We start from the raw sequence: 18384 nt of genomic DNA on the forward strand, positions 1-18384 counted from the left end.
TTTTTTTTGTTCATCTGCGCTTTAAATACCAGTCATTCTCCGTTGTTCATCCACTAAGCAGTTTAGATCAACTGTGGTTAGCCTGCTTGCAACAGGAGTTATACTGTACAGACAGTAGTGTAGCGTAACTATGGCGTGACTTATTTAATTATGGGGCACTCCAGAAGCAAAAATATTTAACTTGACATGAAAATTTAGCCTCGGGCGATTTTTGTTCTGTATCCTAACATTCAAAATTTTACTTATTACCCTATTTATTATAGCCTACTCGAGTATAGTTCAAGATTTTCACAAGTGATTTTCACCGCAAAAAGCCAGGTTCGACTTATACATTGGACAAGCTGTTTCCAGCTCGGCAGCCTTCAAAATTAACGCATTTTTGCTGTGACAAAATTGTTGCTGACCTATAAACTTAAAACATGATTATCATGCAATTGAAAACAAGCTGTAAAGAATGTTAACGGAATATTAAATGACAAACTAAACAAGTCTTTAAGTTTCCGATTGCACTGCTACACTGTTGTTAACTGAAAATAAAGAATGAATCAACACGAAAGAAAACAAGTATAAGTCAAGCCAGGCAATCCGCAAAGTCACACTGCGCTGTTATCAAGAGAGATGGTGGTGTGCATAGGCGTCATTTCAGGGGTGCGAAGGGTGCTTGAGCACCCCAAAATGAAAATCTGAATTAACAACATAAATGCGAGAGCACCCCTGGGTCCTGGTTTGCATACAAAATACACCGATTCAAATGGAAATTTGCATTTTTTGCTAAATTGCTAAATAACGTTTTTTTTCTTTCTTGAAAGTCGTTTCACCAAAGCGAAATATTTTCAGTGTTTTACATTTGTGTGTGGCACGCAGCGCCACACATATCAAAGGCAGACATGATTGTACTATTGCGTAACAATTAAGCACAAACACGCGCACTGCGTCAAGAAGTGCCGTTCGAGAGAAAACAATTTGTCTGGCTCGAAGAAAATTGCTGTTTTCTACTCAAACGTCTACAAAAACATTCTGCAAACGGCGTCAGATGCAATCGTTAGCCGTTTCCCTTGTTCATCATACCGAATGGCAGACTTGCTACGAGAGCTGCTAGAGAATCCCACAATGAAAGAAGCCGATGTTACGAAAGTAAGCCAATTTTATGATGGTGATTGGGAACGCAAGGATTTGCTGCGTGAACGCAAACAGTGGTTCGCTTGTTGCAAACGTGACGGTGATGTTGTGACAGTGAATACTCTACGTCAGAAATTCATTGCACAGCCGTCAATGGTCGATATAATGCCAAATATATATGCAGCTTTGGTAACTTACATTGTTATGCCGACTTCTTCCTGTGAAGCCGAACGTTCCTTTTCGTTATTACGACGCTTGAAGACCTACCTTCGCAGCACTCAAACGCAACAACGACTGAACAATTTGGCCGTTATAGGTAGGGTAGTCATCGCGAATTGGCGGAGAAATTAAACATGGAAGAACTTGTCACGGAGTTTGTTTCCAAGACAACGACCCGCAGAAACAAATTTGGATGTAATTAATTTATAGCAAGCCGCATTATAAGGCAGACGTGAACAAATTAAAGTCGAATATATTTCAATATTCAATGTAAGATCACTTTCGCCTCGCATGTAATACTTGTTTTCATTTCTATCTGATCGTTTGACACACCGCTGCAGTCTATTCGATTACACATACGACAAAATTATCTTTTATGTTGATTCGACGTTTCATGACGTAGGCTAAACATGGTTGAATTTACTATTAGATTGAGTCATTTGTTTTAACATTTTCCATCGGTCAGGTTTTCAATTGATTAGCCTATATTGACAATTTTCATAAGATAACTTAGAGTTAGAGCACCCCTAATTTCGACAAATTTTTAAAAAAAATTACGCCAATGGTGGTGTGTGATGACATGTGCTACACCACACCAAGTAACGCAACAGAAATAGCGAAGAGCAATTATCACTATAAAAAAACACAAAAATGTGACGCAAATCGGCAACATCACAAGACATAGATGTTCTTTGACTTGTCAGCAGCAAGTGGGGATAACTATGGGAGTTCGTTGCGCAGCGTACTTACTCTGCCATGACATTGTTTAAGCTTAATAATAATAATAACAATATTAAATCACAAGCTGATAGAACCAGCTTACTATAAAAACAACCAAGTTACATGGGTTTTTTAAACGTTTAGTAACATAAAAAAGATGCAAAATTATACGTTTTTGCTACCTGGGTAGTCTTGGCCCGGCAAAAGCTTCTCAACCAAACAACATTGCACATTACTTGTCTAATAGTTTTTGTTCGACTACACAAATGACTTGGTTTACATCTTATTATGAAGTATGATAGCCTATTTGGAGAGTTTACGCAAACCCTAAAATATTAATGTTTCAGAAACCCCAATTATGAAGTAATGTTTCTTCCCTTATACCCCAGTCCTCAATTACGGTGGCCTTTCATTACCAAAACCTACTATTATGACACAACAATGCGGTTGAGATTGAATTTTTGAATCTTTAATAAACTAGGCTATGCCAATTCAAGGCTTTTTTAATAGTTCTATATGCAAATAAGGTCAAACTTGGCAGTGGGATGGTGCAACGGATAAGGCGTTAGCATTCCAATTATGCAAACCTGGTTCGACTCCCGGCTTCAGCTGGTTGTTGATAAACACCGCTCACCTATACCCAGGGTGTAATAAATTGGGTGTGCATAGTTGCTGAAGTAAAGGCGGCCGAGAGAGAGGAACTGGCCACCCTACTCTCCTTAGTGCCGAAGGCTTAGTATAATGAGAACCTTATATCTTCTCATTCCCCAAAGCTCAGTATCTGAGTATGGGACCTTTAAAAAAAAAGGTCAAACTTAGCATTTGATACAATTCCTTGCAAATACCAAAATTGCTTCTATTTGTAACACTAAACTAAAGTATCGGCCAAAATATCGGTATCGGCCTAAAAAAGTGATATCGGTATCGACCAAAATATTGGTATTGGTACATCTCTAGTTTATAATAATTAATAATAACTCCGAGTGTGGCAAGAAAAGCAATCCTAGTGTGACGGCATAATTACGTCATCCATCTGCGTGACATTTGCTGAATTTACGTTGCTGCTGATGAAACACACTTTCGCCCCCACGGCCAAAAAAATAGTTAGGCGCCTATGATTTTGAACAACTAACAACACTTCTGTTTAAACTGAACAACACTTCTGTTTATCTTCATTAACCTGTATTGTTAATCATGAAAAATGTTGTTTTGATGTAAAACACATATTTTGAACGAACCCAGACAACAAAATGACGGATTTTGCCGTCTGGGAAGGCACTCAAAGGTAAACACTGGATAAAATGCAAGAATGCAAAAGAAACGATAGCCTATTGTGGAATAAAATACAAAATTCTCTAAATAAACTGAAGGCGTCGTTGGATTTACAGAAGGATTTTGTTGGATTGCAGAAGGATTATCGTTGGATTTTCAAAAAATTGCCGAATAGGGAACTAACTGATAAAGACTGTAGCCAAATAGGGAACTAGCCTAATAGGGTAATAGCCGAATCGGACTAGCCGAAACGGGCCATTCCGGCGTCAAAAGCTTCTACAAGTATGCGAAACCAATAGGAAACTATCAAGGCTTTGTTAGTCCGAGGAGAAAGATTCAAAAATCAAGTACTGTAGCCTACCATATATATGGTATGTATGTTTTTATATTTTAATGGTCAAAAACAAAAATAGACTATTTTATATATATTGATTGTACTATAATTATGGATGCCTTTAAATTCACTTTATGTTTCTTTAATATGTTTATTAATGTAATCAGAGGGTAGGTGCATGAATATCAAAAAGAACATGCCATACACAATTACACATACCCTACGGTATTTATATCGCCACTGCCCACTTGAATTGTTTAATTTAACACTCAGCCAATATGGGTTGCATAGAAGCATGAATATAATGAAATAATGTGAAAATGAAATAATGATGAAATTTCCTTTATTCAACAGATTTGTAATTGTTGATACCGGTAGCTAATCATGAACAGTCTAGCAAAGGCAAAATTAGAATGCAAAAACCTGCACCAGTACCTCTGCAACTTGCCGCCTGCTATGTTAGAAGCACTATATGAACACCCAGCCACATGTATGGTTGTCTTCAGGTAAAAATGATCAAAAGTCCTTTAATTATATTAATAAGCTCACAGTAACTAAAGATGATTGAAATGAAATCAATTTTTAACTCTTCAATATTGATCTGACTCTCAAAATAAGTTTGTTAGTATTCCAAGATATGTAACCGAGTCGTTCACATCAAGCATTGTTGTGGGTATGATACTTGTTAGAAGATTTTTTTGTTAAAATTATGAAATTTTGTTTGAAGGGAACTACCTGAACTTGCCAAGTATTATGTGATGAGGATTCTTTTTGTTGACCAGGCAGTTACAAAAACAGCTGTTTCATCATGGGTCACCTGCGATGCAAAGCAGTAAGTTAATTATGAGCTCTGTCATTTGGTTTGAATGAAAATATGTTTAACACTATGCTTTCAATAATCCACAAAGTTATGGCATGTGATCACATTTATATGTATTTCTGTTCTGTCATACTGGTAGACAAAGTTTTAATGATTGTATTTGCATAGTACGGTAGTTGAATAGTTTTAAGTTGAGTAAATTCAGCATTTTTCCATATCCACCTTTAGCTAGATTATTATATCTTGCTACATAACTTCATATGATATGTTTCTCGGCAGCTGATTTGTAGCGAGAATTGACAGCGATAGACACGTGTTTCGCCCATGTCAAAGAATGCCATGAGTAAATTTTGCAATCTTGACTTGATTTTATTTCCAAAAAGCTGCCCTTGTAGCTTGCTTGCTTGCTGCAACACTTCCATTGTATATGAATATATAATTGCTTCATAAAATTTTGTTGAGTTTATTTGATTGATACATGCCTTTATGATATATTTGTTTAGAGATCATGAAGAATCTGTTAAAGTGTTGTGTGACTTGCGAGTTTGGATTGAGAATGCTTTGCAAGGAAGCATATCATCTACTTTTTCACTCAGCAACACATTTAGAAGAAATCTTCAAAAAGCATTAGTTGGCGGGTAATTTAGAGACTACAAAGTTAATATCATGGCATGCTGAATCGCTTCAATTTGAAATATGTCTGTTATTGAGCAACATGGTCTGGTGTCTCATTATAATTGTTCTACTTTACTTTATATTTTGTACACAAACTTGTATTTTCACATCCATTTGTTGCGTAGTGCTCAATGCTTCATACAAAATGCACCATGGTATACAATGGAATGGCCCCTTTCGGTGAGTCCGATTCGGTGAGTCCAATTCGGTGAGACCGATTCCCTATTTGGTGATTTTTTGATATTTTTTTTAAATTATTGGGTACCGTAGCCTAATTATCATTGCCGTTTTAGGGTTAGGGGTTAAGAGTTAAGGTTAAGGGTTAGGGGTTAGGAACGTTAGAAAACAACGTTAGAAACAACATTAACCACATACGATATGCTGACGACACCGTTTTGATAGCCGACTCGGACGTAAAACTGCAGAACATATTAGATATTGTGTGTACGAAAAGCAAGATATTTGGCATGGAATTAAATAAAAAGAAAACAGAAACAATGGTCATAACAAAGAAAAAAGCAACCGAAACTCCTATTTGTAATTTATCAGTTAATGGAACAATTCTTAAACAGGTCCAAAAATTCAAATACCTCGGTACTATGGTGAATTGGGATGCAAGAGACGAAACAGAGCTCAACATAAGAACAGCCCAAGCAAAAGCAAGCTTTCAACAAATGAAACCAATTCTTTGCAATAAAAATATCTCTTTCAAAACAAGATCTAGAGTTTTAAAATGCTATATTTATCCTGTTTTTCATTACAACTCTGAAACCTGGAATATTTCAACAAAAATGGCAGAAAAGATTAATGCTTTTGAAATGTGGTGTTTCCGTAGAATGCAACGCATTTCATGGCTGGCAAAGAAAACAAATAAAGAAATTCTACACCAAGTGAACCAAACCAGAACTCTGTTAAAAAGTATGAAAACCAGACAATATAAATTTCTCGGCCATGTAATAAGAAAGCAAAAACTGGAGCATCTCTCTTTAACTGGTAAAATTTTTGGAAAGCGGGCACCTGGCAGACAAAGACAAACACATCTGGAACAATTTAACGACAAAACAGAAACAATTATCCATGCAACATATAATAGGAACATTTGGTCTAATTATTCATCTGAGGCCGTCGATGCCTGGTTCAGGCAAGGCAATTGAAGAAGAAGAAGTTAGGAACTCACCGAATTGGACTAACCGAATCGGACTCACCGAATAGTAGCAGACCCGGTATACAAAGCTCTCCTCTGGCTCTTGCAGGCTTAGAAAATTGTTTGCCTTTAATATATTTCAATAAACAAAGGAAAAAAAATACATTTCTTAAGCTTATCAATCTTTGTTTTACTTTAATAAATTCATTGGAGGAATTGTGTTTCTTATTATCATGTATAATATAATGCCTGGGAGCAAGGTTTTTGTTGTGGATGTGGTGCTACTGCTATGTGAACACTATTTGATTGATCTGTTTTTTACTGTTCGCATTGCTTTCTTTGTATATATCATTAATGAGGAACCAGATTATCTAGCTAAACATTGCAGCTGCAGCATAAATGGTAAGGAAATTTTGAACATAACTTGTTTTACGATGTACATATATAAACACAAAAAGGAATGCATGTATGGTAGTGACTGTACTTACTATAGCTTCAGTATATTGTTTACTCATTAGTAAAATCTGAGACGCATATATATGGTATACAGTATACACGGTACTTATTTAATGGTGAAAATAAATTTAAGTCTATTTTATGTTTTTTTAAACAATGAGCAGACATAACTCAGCAACAACACTACATTTAACATCATAAAAAAAAACAATAAGCGAAATTTTCCGGCTAGTCATACAGCCCTTTTCATGCCTATAAGAAAAAGTATTTTAAAAGAAATGCTAAAGAATCATGCAGTGTCACAGCTAAAAATATGTTCAAATCTAATTAGGCTGCAATGTTATAGGCTTGAAAAAGGCTGTATGACTAGCTGAAAATGTTTGCTCATTTTTTGTTTTTATAATTTGCTGAGTTATGTAATGTCTGTTTGTGTTTATGGTTTAAAAAAGTCACTTCTCTACCCAAAGAAATTGTATTTTGTGTTTGTCAGAGGAGATTCCTGGTCCAGTACAGCTCACCTTGGGCCAGACAAGCATGCCAAAGATTGTGATGCTCTTGATAAATATGCAGAAGAACGTTGGGATGCCTTGTTGCATTACCTTGTTGGTTCAAAGACAAGTGCTCCCATTAGTCAAGACTTGAAAGATATAACTTTACAAGCTGGATTGATGAGGTTTGGCACTGTGGCAATTTTACTACTTTTTAACATAATGGGTAGGTGATGGGTTACAACGATTGATTAATAATAAAAAAAACATGCTTTCAGCAATCAAAGATCTAGATTTTAAGATCTTTTAATTCAGTTCTTCAAGCTCTGAGGTGTGACTAAAAAAACTGGATTAGTGTCATAATAATTTCTTACTACATACCGGTACCATACTTCTTTTCGATGGCTCTTAAACTAGAAAAGAAATAGAAACTTTCAAAGATGCAAATGGTTTAGTGCTTATGTGCAATTTTTTTATATATTACTTTACTTCATTTTGCACTAGAAACGACGAGGAAGCTGGAAGAAAGTTTTCTGTGATAACCGCCAAAGGTTTTCAATTTCTTTTGCTGGATGGACCATCACAAGTAAGCACCATGGTTTGTGATCACTTAATCATGTGGTGTAGTCCTAAATAAAGTATGGTTTGCATTATGTTTTTTGATGACAAATGACGCCACAGCTTGCTGTTAAACTTTCAAACACGATTTGACATTGTGGCTGAACAACTGAATGTTTTGGAGAATCCGATTCGGAGAAATCTCAGACAGGCTTTTTCTGGGAAAACCGATTCGGTGATTTCTTAAATCCCGCGATGGCTTCTGTTTATATAGACAACAAACGAGAAAGTTATTTGTTCAGTGCTCAAGGTAGATTTAAATTAGCTGATATCTCGCGGGTATAGGCGATATAGTGATATCTAGCAACTTTAGTTGAGACATTTTCGCTGAGACTTCATTTGAAGATGCAGCTGTGAGATTTTAGAAATCTCCGAAAAGGGCTCTCTCCGATTGGGATTTTTCTGAATCGGATTCTCCGAATAGTGGCAGACCGGCTGAACAAGCCTGCTTAAACCATGCGAAAACTTTCGACTTGACATTTTATAAGAGAGGAACGGTGTCCACTGTAGACCCCCTTTTTTTAATTTAAAAAAATTTTCTTTTTTCAATTCACCCTATTGTCAAGCTAACAAGGGGATACGGGCAATTAGGATGTGGAGCACCTAAACCTTGACCAAATTCTTTGAAATTTTGTAATTTTGCTTTTTTAGTCAAGCCTCACCAACAACAAAAAAAAATTTGGTTTTTGATCATTTATTAAATTTTTGGGGGCACACGACGCACCCTAGTGTCCAATGTCCATGCAGTATCGTTAGAGATAGCCAACCACCAAGAATATTATTACGTCTTCACTTTTAATACTTTTTCTTTAGGTTTGGTACTTTGTGCTTGAATATTTGAATTGGGTACGAGATCGCGGAATGAATCTTGTCCCGATACTGAGGTTTTTGTTTGAATTGAGTTTTTCCACCCCCGGAAAGGTTGGTTTGGTTTGACAGTTGTCGTATATCAATTATTACTTTCACTGCTTTTAAACGTTACTAATGCACAAATTCAGCGGTGTGATGGCATAACGGATAAAGCGCTCGCTTTCCAATCCTGGTTCGACTCCCAGCTTAAGCTGGTTGCAAGGATGGATCCAAGGGGGGGGGGGGGGGTATGGGGAGGTGCGCACCCCCCCAAAAATATCAGATTATATCAGCATGTAACGAATTCATGCTGTGTAGATTATGGAATGTGTACTAGGGTAGAGTGAAAAAAAATTTTTTTTTTCAAATAAAAAAATCAGATTAACCAAAAGTGGCGTATGGACCTAAAACCAACTTCTGAGAAGGTTTTGGGTTTGTGCCACCTACACCCAGGTGGCCCATAATTTTTAAAGGTCATCCGAGGGTCAAATTTCATAAAAATCCCATAACTTGGAAACCGGTTAAGCTAGAATGTTGGTTTTTGGCTTAAAATTTCCAGAAGGTTCATGTTTATATATGCTCTAATGCAACTTTTGTCTCTATTTTAACCTGGGTTTTTTTTTTTCGCTGAGACTTTTCGGTCATTTGTCCAAAATGACTTGAAAAAATTCGGTCATTTTTTATTTATTTCGGTCATTTTTGGTCATATATAGTCAATTGACTACATATTTTTTCGGACATTTTGACCGAATTGACTATATTTTTTTCGGACATTTTGCTAAAAAATCGGTCAATGACCGATAAATGACCGGAAAAAAAAACCCAGATTTTAACTACATAAGCTGATAATAATAAAAAACGACGTTTTAGTTTAAAAGCTATATAACGTGAAGAAGTGAAAATGCTGTATTTTTGAACTATTTGCACCAATAGTTATGTGTTAAGGCATAATAGGTACAAACTGATTAAGTACTGCTTAAAATACTTTCTAAATAGTTAGTACAAAGAATATGCAAGGAACAATCATGGATATGTGACAAAAAAACTCCCCAAAAATAAGTAGCAAAGACTCATATGCAATAATGTTACTATGCTATTTGACATTCAGTTTCAAAATTTACATCTTTACTTTCCATGAAATTAATAAGAAACTACTTACAATCAGGGTCGCATTATAAAAATTATCATGTGGTGAAAAAATATTGAAAACCTTCAACTTGAAAACATCAGGACTATCAAAGTCAGAAAAAATATATTTCGACTCTGATCCATCGCAAATTTGGGCAAGGCTGACTGGGCTTTGGTAAAGACCCTTGCCAACCTTAATCCACCACTGTTTGCAATGAGTGTTACAGAAACCATGACATCAAGTCATTTGTAATTACACGTATCCAATAGCAACACACAGCCAGGGGCTCCGAAAGGGGGGAAGTCGGGCAACTTTTTCCCCTAGCATAACATTGTAAAGGATCAAGATCTACTGTAACTTGTGTCATTTTCAAGTGTAACCACGCCACATAGGAAATTCAAAATAAAGCTGCCTCATTCAAAAAGCCTACTTGAACAGTTTCAAATCCATGCTTCTCCGCATTTTGTGGATTACAATTCTACATTACAAGCTTCAGTAGATCAATTACTCCAAAAATGATATGACGCCCAGAGTCAAACCAGCGCTGTGTGATCTTGAGCCGGGCGCATAACCACTGAGCTAACAGGGCGGACTTACGCCTGGCTAACGCAGTTTTTGAAGTCAAGGTTCCGTTGGTCAAGCAAAAATAGTAGGCTACACGCTTAGCCAAACGCAGCAGAAACAATTTTTAAGTTAAAACAATAGAAAATTGATGATGCAGAAGTCAGTACGCTTAACAGCATCAAATTTTACGTCTTGAAGCAATTTAACATTGCCAACCTTAATACGAGAATGATTCGTTCTTGATGCGATACATTTGAAGTTACATATACTATGATCGAAAAATACTTGGAACTGCCTATTTCATTTAAAAATTTATTTTTTTTAAGTTGGTACACTATCCTTTTAGTGGCAAAAATGGGCGGAATGGCCCGTTTCGGTGAGTCCGATTTGGTGAGTCCGATTTGGTGAGTCCGATTCGGTTAGTCCGATTCGGTGAGTCCGATCTCTTAACGGGGGATTTTTTCAATTTTTTTTTTAAATTGTTGGGTACCGTAGCCTAATTATCATTGCCGTTTTACGGTTAAGGGTTCAGGTTAGGGGTTAGAAGTTAGGAACTCACCGAATCAGACTCACCGAATCGGACTCACCGAATAGTAGCAGACCCAAAAATGGGCCCCCTCAAACGTGGAAAAAACGAAAAACTACTCGTTTTTCCTTTACAATGTTATGCTAGGGGGGAAAGTTGCCCGACTTCCCCCCTCTTGTAGCCCCTGGCTGTGTATTGCTATTGGATACGTGTAATTATGAATGAGTTGATGTCATGGTTTCTGTAACACTCATTGCAAGCAGTGGTGGATTAAGGTTGGCAAGGGTCTTTACCAAAGCCCAGTCAGCCTTGCCCAAATTTGCAATGGATCAGAGTCGAAATATATTTTTTCTGACTTTGATAGTCCTGATGTTTTCAGGTTGAAGGTTTTCAATATTTTTTCACCACATGATAATTTTTATAATGCGACCCTGATTGTAAGTAGTTTCTTATAAATTTCGTGAAAAGTAAAGATGTAAATTTTGAAACTGAATGTCAAATAGCATAGTAACATTATTGCATATGAGTTTTTGCTACTTATTTTTGGGATTGAGTTTTTTTGTCACATATCCATGATTGTTGCTTGCACATCCTTTGTACTAACTATTTAGAAAGTATTTTAAGCAGTACTTAATCAGTTTGTACCTATTATGCCTTAACACATAACTATTGGTGCAAATAGTTCAAAAGTACAGCATTTTCACTTCTTCACGTTATATAGCTTTCAAACTAAAACGTCGTTTTTTATTATTATCAGCTTATGTAGTTAAAATAGAGACAAAAGTTGCATTAGAGCATATATAAACATGAACCTTCTGGAAATTTTAAGCCAAAAACCAACATTCTAGCTTAACCGGTTTCCAAGTTATGGGATTTTCATGAAATTTGACCCTCGGATGACCTTTAAAAATTATGGGCCACCTGGGTGTAGGTGGCACAAACCCAAAACCTTCTCAGAAGTTGGTTTTAGGTCCATACGCCACTTTTGGTTAATCTGATTTTTTGATTTGAAAAAAAAATTTTTTTTTCACTCCACACTAATGTGTACCAATGGAAATAATCATGTGTTTTGTACTGCTCATGTTTTTAAACTTTAGAATATTTCCCAAAATTTCATCACGTTCTTGAATTTTGTTATACCATAAGTGTTTTTTATTTATGCTTGTTTTTAAGACTTGATTTTTCATGCACACTTCCTCCGTTTTCAGGTCTTTATTAATATTAAACAAAAACATCTGTATTAAGGGGGCAGTTCTACTTAGAATTGCATTTTTCGTACTTGTCATAAATAACAATCTACACACAAAAGTTCACCCACAAACCCCAACAAACCATATATTATATAATATTGCTGGAAAAAGGAGGAAACAAGCTATCCAAAAATATTTACTTTGTTTGGCTGGGGCAATCCATTAAGGGTTTATACCATTTTGAATTTGTACATAAAATCAATCGATTGTCTCCATTGCAGCCCTAAAAACCCTAAAAACTCGAAAATGGCTAGAGGTAGGGACTTCAAACTGCATGGTGATCTAGTAGGGTATCCTAGCCATAAATTGATAGAGGGGATTTCTTTTAACTCTTTTTTTTTTTTAAATATAAAAAATTTCATAATTGCTATGCATCGAGAGCAAATTTGACTTGAGGATTTGGTAATAAAATATTTATTACTCTGAATATTGAAACAAAACTCAATCATTATGTCCGTAAGGGCCTACTGTACAACTGTTAAAATTTTTAGCCAATTCTGACAAGTAGTTTTCTAGAAGAAACATTTTTAGCGCACAAAAACATGATTTTGAGTAAATCGCATTTGAAAAATAGAATTAGGTAAATTTATGCCTTTGACTTTAACTGTGAACAATCATTTTCAAAGGAATTCTTTGTATTCTCAATAAACTTGGTTAACCTTTTGAAAAGGTGGCGCTATTTAGCTTATTCATTATTAGATTTTCTAAGGGAAAATACAAAACATCTTGCAAGTAACATTCTCACAAAAATGCAAATTTTTATTCACATTTTAAACTGAGTTGCGTTCAGAAAACCTTCCGTTTGAAGCCTAATGAGGGCAAATAGGTAAAAACTGACTGCATATTCGGAATCTACGATAAATTTCCAATATATATATCAATAAAATAAAAAAAAAATTCAAAATTTGTTTTCTTAGTAGAACTGCCCCCTCAACATGAATGCTTATCAGTATGTCAAATACAGCAGAGACACATTTTGACAGTGCCACACACTGATGGACCTCCTTGAATGAAAATAGATTTCAGCAGCACCCCCCAAAAATTAGAGGCTGGATCCATCCCTGGCTGGTTGTAGAAAAACACTTGTCACCTCTAGTCCTCTACCCAGGGTATAATAAATTGGGTGGGCGTAGTTACTGAAGTAAAGGCGGCCGAGAGAAAGATACTGGCCACCCTACTCTCGTTAGTGCCGATAGCTTAGTATAATGAGAACCTTATCTTCTCATCCCCCGATGCTTGGATCAAGTATGGGACTCACCTTTACCTTAGTGTACTAAACTGTTTCAGTGGTAACAGCAACTTTACTTGATACCGTACATATAAAGAGACACGTTTAAACTTTACATCTCCATATTTATCTCCACCTTTAGCTGCAATGTTGATCACCATTGGTGGACCATGCTTTATGTGTGGCTATTGCATACATTTTTACAAAATAATAGTATACAGCGATAAAAACAATATTTTTCTGGTGTCGGCCAGGTACTCCCATCACTTAAGCTGAATTGAGTACCATCAATTTGTATTAACATCAATTAAAAGATTGTTTCTTGTTTAAAACTAGTTTCCAACCACCGAGTTTCCTCGTTTATTGTTGCTCAGGATCTTCCGGCAGATGGCAGGGACGAGCAGGTTCTTACTTGCCTTCAAACTTTTCGCGAAATGGGTCTTGTAATGCAACGAAAGGTAATTTCGTTTGTATACCTTAAAAAATTTGAAAGAAGAGATTGCATTGACAAAACTTACCATATATTTTTGCCCTACTGGCTTGCAAAAATTGCTCTTTTCACAGTATTTTGACGTCGTTGTACGTTAAAACGATGTAAAATGGAACTATTGGTTACGTCTACCGACGTTGAGATGATGTAGAAAGGACAACTTTTACAAACTAGGAACTGCCTATTGCATTCTGTATTTCCAATCACCCCTCGCAGTCGTGCACTTCAGTAGAATAATTGCACTTGTCTTTTTCATTTCAGCGTAAATCACGAAGGTTTTATCCCACTCGACTTGCAGTTAATCTCGCAAACGGAGTAAACAATTCGACAGGGACAACCAACAACAAGCAAGGATATATAATTGCTGAAACGAATTACAGGGTATATGCTTACACAGGTACGGCTGGCCCAATCGTAGGCTACTTCTGCGATACACCTTTCTGAAAAAGTGTCGTTCAACGACAAAATGAACGTGAATTCCGTTTCTTGCATAACTTACTTGGTATTTAACTGGTATGAATACGTTTTATCGCATGAAAGTAAATTCCTTTTCATTGCCAATGACTTGCTAAGAATGCGCATAATTCGGAATCTTGTCTGACGTATCAAACTTGGGTATGTGATGACAAAGCTGGCGATAAATTGCTTCCAATGAAAGAAGAGCTTTCAATAGTTGTTTTCATTTGAGCACACAGAAACCTTATTATTGAAGATATGCAGACGATATTGTTTAATCGTCCATAATTCGTCATTGCAATAAACTGTTCTTGTCGGCCTTAATGTTTCGAAGTGGAAATCACTCTTCTTTGAAGCAGAACAGACTGAAAAATAGATATTTAGATATGTACAGTACAATGTATGTTGTTTATTTGCAGAGTCTGAGCTCCAGTACTCAATATTGTCTTTATTCTGCGAAATGATATACAGGTTTGATAGCTTTGTATCTGCTTTGTTGAAATCATTTGCATATTATAAACTTTCTTATCTCCGACTGCTTTTATACAACCCTTCATGCTAAACGTAATTAGGAGACTGACTTTCCAGCTATTTTTCCTGGGTTTGTTTGCCAAGTGTAAAACCGAAGGAGAAAATGTAGAATTGTAGATAGGCCCACTAAACTTATGTTCAGCAAACGTTTTAAACACTAAACTGTTTCATCTTCAGTGCGAGTAAATTTAAAAATAATAACACTTTAGTTTTCGAAACGTTTGCTGAACATGAGTTTAGTATCTGCGTTTTAGCTCTTTATTTTTTTATCAAAATGACCAGGCGTTTCAACGATTATGCTCCAAACCAGAAAACTTCAATTAAAATTTCTCTTGAAAAGTGAATTTAAAGCCGCATACAAAAACTCTATTTTATTAAATACTATGATTGAATAAATTAGTTTATCACCATCGTCATGTACAACGCCTACCCAGACAGCAAATAACTAATTTTCTGTCTGCGTAGGAGCATATTGTACTTTTAAGGTGTGGCTCTATCATAAGACCAAAGAATATGAAGATTCGTCGTCTTTGGAAACTTCGTTATGTGTTTTTAGATTTCCCAATGTTTGTGTTTTGCAATTGACTCGCGAGAGCGTGCAAACGGCAGTCGTGAATGGCATCACTGCGGACCAGATTCTCCACTTCATAAAGGCAAACGCACACCCAGACATGTTGCAGAATGTAAGATAAATTTTGGCAAATATTTACCACTGCGGCTTTCAGGGTTACAAATTTAGATAAATTTCTTGGAAAAAGCGATTTGAAACTACCGTGACTGTTTGTTTCTGTATGCTTGTTGGCTTATTACAGTCTCGTAGAATTGTAGTTCTGCTTTCCTACTTCAGGCTCATCATTGGCTTGAAAAACAGTTTCCAAAGAACAAGAAAACCCACAATTTTCTGGCAATCTTGGCTCTGGTCATGTACTCGGGCTTAAAACATGCTGCCATGTTACTTGCTATTTTTGTAAAATAATTTCCGAAAAAAAATGACATTAAAAAAAGTCAATTAGATTACTTGCATAATTTGGTGGACTAAATACATGTGACATGTCTTTAGTTTCATTCTCTCAGCACTGAAGCTGAATCATTGTCCCCTTTTAAACCTGATGCTTCCTTTCCATTGTTCCGAACCCTCGCCATTCTCTGCATTGCTGTCGTGTTGTGTGACGTAACAATGGTGTCACCTTAGGATCCCATCATAGCCCCCACACTAGCCGATCAAATCCGCTTGTGGGCGATGGAGCGTGACCGCCTCACTTTCCAAGATGGCGTCTTGTACAACCAGTTTCTCGCGCAACAAGATTTTGAAGTGCTTCGAGATTATGCAAAGGTTAGATTTTTGATTGTTGTGTTGTATTCAGACTGACACTTCGCGGTCAAAGTTTTTAATTTTTTTTTTGATGGGAGCATAAGTCACTCAAATCTTTAAACAAGGAACTTTCAAGTACTTTATGCAGACACAATTGCATGCTCTAGAGAAGTGTCGAACCAGCGTTATGATCAATAACGTTGAAGCCTTTAATTAATTTAGTACTTTTAACAAAGACATTCTCAAGTCATGCACTTTTAAGAGCGCTCATTACTGTATAGTATACTCACAAACGAGACCTTGCGAAGTGATGTGAGTTTGATTGGAAAATTTTTTGTGAAGACAATATTTTGTTTAGTTGAAAATTCCCAAGTATAGACTTTCTTGTTCAGTTTGCAATTACGTATCCTCCTCAGAGGTCAAGCACAACTAAAATAGGTTTGCCATCCACTTTTAACAAAGTATTTTTTAAATGAAATATAAAGAAAGTCCGCCCCGATACCTCAGTTGGTTAGCGCGTGACTTCGTGAATAAAGAAGCTTCAAGATCAAGCGGAGCTGGTTCGACTCTCGGGGTGTGCACTTGAGCAACGCATTTCAGGACTGCTCTCTATTCACCGGCACCTAGTGAATAGAATAATTCCCCGGCAACAAGACTCCAACAATGGAAAACTTCACTCTGCCAACCTCGGTGACCGGGCCTGCGTCAGTGATTCAAAGCTTACTCTACAAGTATGCGAAACTGGCAGGATTAAGCTTTGCAAGAAGCTTTCCCAGTCTGAAGATAAAGATTCAATCAATCAAAATATAAAGAAAGGAGGGGCTAATTTTTATGTTTTTCTGCATTCAGGTACATACGCACATACGCGTGGTTTTTATCTTTAATTCGGTATGTGATAGTTTTAAAAGTTTTCACGTGAAACTTGATATAGTATTAATGATTTGTTAGGTTTTGCAATTGTTGGTTTTAATATAACTTAAATAACCGAAGTATTTGCAGGAGCTGGGCGCTTTGATATGGGATAATGCTGACAAAAGGTACATGGTAGTCACCAGAGAAGGGCACGACCATGTCAAGAAGTATTGGAAAAGATACAAGAAAGAAAGTGAAACGAAATCTTAGCAGTGTTGAAACGTCATTTTTCTTGACAGCGTTTTAAAGTTCATCGCATATAGGTCCATAGGCAGCGTTAGAAGTTCAGAGATGTCGTGGAAGAGCTGAATTCTAGTCACACTGGAAACCAATGTAAGCTCAGAAATCCGCTACAGGTGTCGTATATGCCAATCGAAGAAACTGCTGATACGATTTCAACGGGAAAGCTTGAGTCATTGATGTGAATGACTTATTTTGATGGCACACTGGCGCTATTCATTCAAGCATTTGTCAACTGTCTAGTCTCCAAGGATTGGATCCACCAATAACGGATCATTGACGGATTAAGCAAATCGATCGATTAAAAAGTTTAATTCGTGGACTGTTTTACCCCATGTGCGTCATGTACCAACCATAATCCGCTGTTTAGAATTCCCGATTTTACAGATAAACTTTTCACAAACTGATTGTCGAGTAACCAATCGGGTGAGCTTAATCGGCTGCTTAAAAGATCCACTGTTCGTGCTTCTAACCCTAAAAGTGAGGCAGTGCTTTTTTGAAACACGTTATCATAGTTGATGAATGCGCACATTGAAGTCGTAAAGTTATTAGGCTAAACTGGACTGCTACTACAACTCTTAAAACAATTTTCTTCGTTCTTTAAAAGTTACCTAACTTATACAGTATAATGCAGCACATTTGGCACACAGTGTTCAATTAATAAAAAATAAAACAAACAACCACTTCTGTTCTGCCTACCCAGTAGGCTACAGTGAAGCTGTCAGCATGAAGCTACACACACATTTGCTGTTGTGATAGGTTCGGCAATGACACCTAGCATGCATGTAGGCTTCATCGGTTGGTTTAAATCTTTGTCCTCACACTAAGAAAGCCTCTGATAAGTTAATCCTGACAGTTTCGCATACTTGTAGACTGTAGTGTAGGCTAGAGGCTTTGAACCACTGGCACGGAACCAGTAACCGAGATTGAGAGAGTGAATTTCTCCTGTTATTGAAGAGTTGTTGTTTGTGAATCATTCCATCGACAAGGTACAGCTGAATGAAAAGCACTCCTGAAATGCGTTGCTCAAAC

General features: G+C 36.6%; 1 protein-coding gene across 1 annotated transcript; it reads left to right on the plus strand.

Annotated features, from left to right (window-relative positions):
* Positions 1-4028: 4028 nt before the first annotated feature.
* Positions 4029-18020, plus strand: LOC145788260 (general transcription factor IIH subunit 4-like). The gene is made up of 12 exons (XM_082600040.1): positions 4029-4170; positions 4392-4496; positions 4988-5122; positions 7250-7432; positions 7752-7833; positions 8679-8786; positions 13786-13869; positions 14163-14298; positions 14777-14828; positions 15445-15571; positions 16081-16221; positions 17200-18020. Exons 1-12 carry the CDS (start codon positions 4049-4051, stop codon positions 17320-17322), a joined length of 1398 nt encoding a protein of 465 aa, XP_082456166.1. The 5' UTR covers positions 4029-4048; the 3' UTR covers positions 17323-18020.
* The last annotated feature ends 364 nt before the right edge of the window (positions 18021-18384 follow it).

Source organism: Aplidium turbinatum, chromosome 2 (genome assembly GCF_918807975.1).
Source record: "Aplidium turbinatum chromosome 2, kaAplTurb1.1, whole genome shotgun sequence".
NCBI classification, from domain to species: Eukaryota; Metazoa; Chordata; class Ascidiacea; order Aplousobranchia; family Polyclinidae; genus Aplidium; species Aplidium turbinatum.

Bases quoted from the DNA above. Each gene is read 5' to 3' on its own strand.
- LOC145788260 (XM_082600040.1), top strand. From the start codon at position 4,049: ATGAACAGTCTAGCAAAGGCAAAATTAGAATGCAAAAACCTGCACCAG. The intron at 13,870-14,162 runs GTAATTTCGTTT...TTTTCATTTCAG, and splicing joins GTCTTGTAATGCAACGAAAG to CGTAAATCACGAAGGTTTTA. The intron at 16,222-17,199 runs GTTAGATTTTTG...AAGTATTTGCAG, and splicing joins TGCTTCGAGATTATGCAAAG to GAGCTGGGCGCTTTGATATG.